Source organism: Catharus ustulatus, chromosome 6 (genome assembly GCF_009819885.2).
Source record: "Catharus ustulatus isolate bCatUst1 chromosome 6, bCatUst1.pri.v2, whole genome shotgun sequence".
Taxonomy (NCBI): Eukaryota; Metazoa; Chordata; class Aves; order Passeriformes; family Turdidae; genus Catharus; species Catharus ustulatus.
The window spans coordinates 59,210,229-59,216,228 of record NC_046226.1 but is presented as its reverse complement, the minus strand read 5'-3'; the positions used below and the strand labels follow the sequence as shown (position 1 = coordinate 59,216,228).

Below are 6,000 nucleotides of genomic sequence, written 5' to 3'. Positions count from 1 at the left end.
CATGAGTTCAGAAGATGATTTAAGGGATCTGTGCACTGCAGGGTGCTGTGATTTACTTACCAGTACATGAGTTCAGAAGATGATTTCATTTCTTACCTACAGATCTGTCCTCATCACACATTATTGCACTGTAGGTGTCAGTGGAGAGAAATTTCTATGGAAATGATTCAGGGACTTCAAAGAGTGAGACAGAATTTTATTCTTTCAAATAGAAAATTTCTCACAACCAGCCCATTTAAACACACTCAGTACATTCCAGCACAACACATTGTACCCCAAAATGACAGTGCCATGAACTTAAAAATGAACAAATCTATTATAAATTAGTGAGCCAAGTTACAGAAAAGATTGAGCAGCAAGAAAACTCATAACCAAACCAGTGCTTAAATACATTTCTAGTACAAGCCAACCATATGGAATTGACCTGTGAACAGTGCATAGCTTCTCCCTTTTTAACTCCCTTCTTTACTCTCACAATATCCATGACCTGCTTTAAATGACTTAGGAGTTTATGATTTTCTAAATCACTTGCATGGTTTATTTTTTGATCTAATCTTGTGAGGTACTTGATGTCAGGCAGGGCAGCTGTAGCCTGACAGGTTTTTCCACCCAAGAGCAGGCAGTTTTGGGTGGAGCATGTGTAACAACCACAGGGCATCCAGAAAAGTATTTCTTTAGCAGAGAATATTTTTGGATGGCACTCAGCTTCTGTGGACTCTGATACTCTCAAGAATGCAGCTAAAGGGAAGGCACCCTTTGGAGTTTGGTTTTATAGCTGAACATGGAGCTATAAACAGAAATCTCAGGGTTTATTTGCCACAGCAACACTAATGTGAATGGACTTCTTAATTGTACAAGTAAGGTGAAAAAAACAATCCTTGATATAACTGGAGATTTCTGCAGAATTCTCCTCCTGTGCAAAGCTCTAACAATTTTGCTTTCAAACTTGTTAAAAATACTTTGAAACCATTATGAATCTCACAGAAAATTATGACATTTCCTAGACTTTTTCTACAGGACTGCATGAGGCAGGATTGGGGACAGTGATAAACCCCAGGAATTCTCCCTGCAAAACTGGAAATACCAGCAGTTCTCAACAGAGAAAATTAAAATATTTATTGCTGTTCTGCCTCTCCTACTTTATGTCAGTCTTAAGTAATAGAGTTGGTTTAAAAAATCAATCACTGCAATCCATCTCAGTAAAAATGTCATCTGAAGATCAGGTATGCTTAGCCAGTGAATGAGAAGGGGAAAAAACAGTCTGGTGGTTATTTTGGAACACATTTTATGATTCTTCTGTGTCTTTTCACTGTGATGAAAGACAAATTGTATGTTAAAGCCCTGAAGGCTGTGTTTTAAGGGCATCCCTCAAGTTATGGTGGATGAGAACGTTGTTTAAAATCTTAATTAATATTTTACTGCTAATTATTTACCAAATCTGTAAAGCTGTCTACTCTACAGTGCACAGCTTTGCTACACACAGTTGTTAGAAATACACATTTTTTCAATCAAAATCAGAGACAACATCCAAAATGTAACAGGTAACCAGACATTCTTACCCTCTCTAAGCAGTCTAATAAATAAATATAAATAAATATTGCAGAGAATAGTATAAAGCTTGCACCAACAGAGGTATATTATTCATCCGTGGCCAATAGCAAAAACTTGCTTTTACCTTTAGAAAGGGTATTTCAAATTTCTTGCAATACAGAAAAAAAATCAAAAACAAAAAAAAACCCTGAAGATAACTCATAAATTATTGTGACAGGATCCAGTGTGTCTGTGACTTTGTTTTAGTACTCACCAAGAGGTTTTCCAGTTTAAAGCTTTTTCAACAGGAATGCTTCTATCTTTGGCTGTACCATACGCAGATGCTGCAAACTAGCACCATTCACAAAATAATGAGAACATCAAATCCTCCCAGAGCACGAGGTAAAATGATATAAAAAAACCAAAAGAACAAAAAAACCCAAAAAGAAACAAACAAAAAAACCCCCCAGTCTTTCAGTTTCCCTTTGTCTTTCCAGTTTGAAAATCCAGTGCATCACACATACAGTTGGGAATACTACCAATCTTAAACTGCAGAATGATCTCTGATTTAAGAAGTTACTTAAATTAGGATAATTTCTGCATGCTGTTCTGCCAATATCTACAAATGCACGTACAAAAAAGATAGGAGATGGTCCCTTTAAGCAAAAAATAGGCATATATTCTCAAGCAGCAAGATAAATGTAACTTAAATACACTCACAATCTTTTCTATCAATGTTGATATTAAAAACTGAACATTTTTTGCAGTCCTTTTATGGGATGATTCTTGGGGAGGTCTTTACTGCCATACCATTCATCACACCCAACAATACAATTTGTGATGTATTTTATGAAGAAATGTGAAGTCTGTCATGGTACTGCCCTATAAATATCAGTTGGGTTTGAATTACTGTTTTCAAATTACCTTTTATCTTATCTTAAAGACCTTAATCTCTGATATACAGAAAGTTCTTTGAGCGTGTAACAGCTGTAAGGATAGTCATCTCTTTGATAATCCCTTACCATTTTACAAAATGCAGGGATTTAATATTGCTTTAACTTCTTGTTCAAAAATACACAGTGCAATAAAACTTATAAATGCCTGAAAAATTAATTTCTGACATTGCATTTACAGTAGTTTTAGTAAGTGCTTATATGTAGTCATTAGTCAAATGACTCTTCCTCCACCAGAAATAAAGACTAACCCTATTTTTATGAGATGCTTGTTTTCTGACTTTTCTACAGTTGACCACATGCCAAAATACTAACAAAGCCACACAGATTCAGACAAACAGATGGAAAGTAAGGCTGTCTCAAAAATACTAAGTGATGTCACCATGTGCCTCAGAAACTCTACTCTCAGCATTAAAATAAAACACCAAGAGAATAATGGAGTTCTGATTTCCCTTTCACAGACCCTGGTGCCCATCAGACAGGCAAATTCAGTCCCAATCTGTATCCCAGTGATCCTTTGAGCTGACAGTGAAATGACTGTCTCTGGCACAAGCAAAAGAACTGCTTTAAAGCTTTGGATAACAAAATGACGTGTTTCCCAAATAAGCTGATTTTAAATTTGAATTCCTTCATTTTCCAGAAGACTGTATCTCCGTGACAGGGAGCACTGCTGCAAGGATGTTTGTTTGCATGTGGCTGTTTAAATCCCGCTCAGCTGATAACCTGTAGATAGGATAAGGCTTTCAAAGTGCTGGTCTTCTGCTCTTTCTTTCACTCTCTGCTCCTCTAAGGCACAAACGAGTCTGTCCCTTTCTTCAACCACTTGCATCATCTCGGTAAAAATTTCATCCTCCTCCTTCAGATCCATCTCATCTTTGAGGCTGTCTAAAAGGTCACAAAAAAGAGCTGAAGAACCAGACCTCTGTTTGCCTTTTAACTGTTAGTGCACAGCTTGAATTAGCATTATAGTCAATGACAAATATAGTCGATAGCAGTTAGTATTGTTAAAGTTACAGTTCAGGGGAATTTTCTCCTGGATTTGGGCCACTTGAAGTTAGGGTTCCTAGGGTCTAGAGGAGATCTTTCAACAAAATTTAGACTGAAAGCAATAGGAAATTAATTATAGAAGCAATTAAGCTGTAGTTTAAATTTAGTTTATAAGGGAGAAATCCCAACATGAAATGTAGTACCTGTAAGAAAATGAAAAGCATTTTTCAGAAAATGTACTGAAAACTGCCATCACTGGAAATCCACATGCCTAGAACACAACAGGATATTTTGGGGTACTCAGTGCTATGGAACCACTCTTCTCCCTGCACTGCTCCTCCTCTGCTCCTTTTCCAGCCCCAAACAAAAGGAGAAGCCCAGCTGTGATCCCAAGTACCACAAAGCAGTTCCAAAACACTGTGGTAGCCATCAGTGCTGCATAAAGCAGATAGCCTCTTCTGTTGAGGTGACTGAAGGAGTTCCTTTGCACTGCTGCCCATCCTCAGACCCTGCTGCCTGCAGAGCACACCAGTGTACAGTAATTTCACAATTATAAGCCGCACTGAGTATACGCCGCATTTCCGGGTGCCAGCAACTTTTCATTCTTTGTCCATACATAAGCCGCACCTGATTATAAGCCGCACGTTACAATACAGAGTGTGATAAAAGGTATCTGTTCTATCACCATCTGTTGAGGGTGGGGGCAGTGATCCTTATCTCCACGGCAGATATTCTGCTAATGGGCCATCCATTGAAACCAGGCAGGGCATTGTTCTTTATCTTTTCACAGCCCATCCTTCCTCCAGCCAGTCATTTTCTGCTCATGGCCATTGAGTCCCACTGTGGGACTGATAAAATTACTGCATCCCATTGGAAGTTGCTCCAGCCAGGGGGAAGAGCCCAACATTTCTTACCAAGATAAAAACAGAGGTTTTGGGACACTAAGGGAGCCCCTTTCTCCACTGGACTCCAGAGGGAAACCGGATTTCTCCACATCACCACTGGACCTCCAGAGGGAAACTGCACCTTGTACAGGAGCACTGCTCCAACTGAGCCACATCTGTCACTGCAGGAGGATGCAGCCACCATTTAATGGGACTGCTACCAACACCCTGCCTGATGGGGTGTCAGGTTGTACTCTGACTTTGTCAGGGTTTGGAGTTTGTTTCTTTGTAGTACTGTATTTCTATTTTAATTTCCCTAGTAAAGAACTGTTATTCCTAATGCCCATATTTTTGCCTGAAAGCCCCTTGATTACAAAATTCTAATAATTTGGAGGGAGGAGGGTTTACATTCTCCATTTCAAAGAGAAGTTCCTGCCTTTCTCAGCAGACACCTGTCCTCCAAACTAAAACAGCAACTTTTTGTTCTTTGTCCATATATAAGCCGCACCTGATTATAAGCCGCACTTTGGGTTTGGACCGAAATTTTAGTCAAAATGGTGCAGCTTATAATCGTGAAATTACAGTGTAATTACACATGCAGTGCTGCTGCTCCAGTTCAGCCCCAAACTGGGCAGCTCAGCCCAGCTGTCTCCACCAGGAGCCAGAGGAGGAGACCTCACATTTGGCTGGCTGAGCTGCACCCAGAGGGAGCACAGGAGCCTCAGGCAGCCTGGCTGGTTTTGGAGCAAACAGGGTTGGCAGGGTCTGTCCCCTTTGACTCACCATCAATGGCCATTTTCTCCCTCAGCTTCTGTTCCAGCCTGCTTTGGTGGTCCTCCAGTTCCAGCTCTTGGGCTCTGGGTGCAGCAAACAGTGTGTTAAAGAAGCTTTTTTCAATGAAGACATGTATGCTAATTATCATTTCCATGACAAGTTCCATGTTCTGTTTATCCAGTGTTTTCTCCTCGTGGGCTGCCAATGCTAAAAGGTTTGCCTGTGCCAACACCTCCAGAGCAGCTCCAGAAGTACCACTGCCACCTTTTACATTGTGTATGGGGTTCAACTCCCCCCCACACAGCAGTGCTTATGGCTGTGAGCCATCTGTGCCTTGCTGCTGGCACCCACAGTGTGGGGCTGAACCCACACACAAGGTTCATCAACCCACCAGTCCCTCTGCACAGGAAAAGTCCTGAGGCCAAGGAGTTAACACATCCAGACAACAACATTGAGTGTCCTACAGTGCTAAAAGCAGCCCACTGCTGCCTTTTTAACTCACAGATGGAGTGAGAGGAGAGCATTGCTGCCACAGCACCCAATGACAAGGAAAGGAAAGGCTCAGCCCTGGCAGCACCAGCACAGCTGGGGAGAAACAGCTGGAGCTCAGGGCTGGGCTGAGTCACACACAAATGATAAATGGCAGTGAGCAGCCTGCACAGGTGGCAATCCCAGGGGAGAGTGAGCACTGCCGGGGCTGCTCCCACATTGCCCATGAAGAGTGGAGAGACAGCTGAGAGCCACCTCTGCCAGAGTGTCCACAGGGAGGCAAATGAGGGAGCCACAGCACACATTCCATCCACCACAACATCTCAGGGGGGTTCACTGGTTCCTTTTGTGTTTGTATCTGCTTGTTTCATGGCTGTAGTGGA

The 6,000-nt window shown here is 41.5% G+C and overlaps 1 protein-coding gene across 1 annotated transcript in view; it reads right to left on the bottom strand.

Annotated features, from left to right (window-relative positions):
• Positions 1-235: 235 nt before the first annotated feature.
• The window catches only part of MICAL2 (microtubule associated monooxygenase, calponin and LIM domain containing 2), a 112,294-nt gene continuing 106,529 nt past the window's right edge, over positions 236-6,000 (bottom strand). Inside the window, exons 35-36 of the mRNA XM_033062574.1 lie at positions 5,138-5,211; positions 236-3,368 (exon numbers count right to left, since the gene is read on the bottom strand). Coding sequence (XP_032918465.1) covers positions 3,184-3,368; positions 5,138-5,211 — 259 coding nt within the window. The 3' untranslated portion in view covers positions 236-3,183. The remainder of the gene's footprint in view (positions 3,369-5,137; positions 5,212-6,000) is intronic.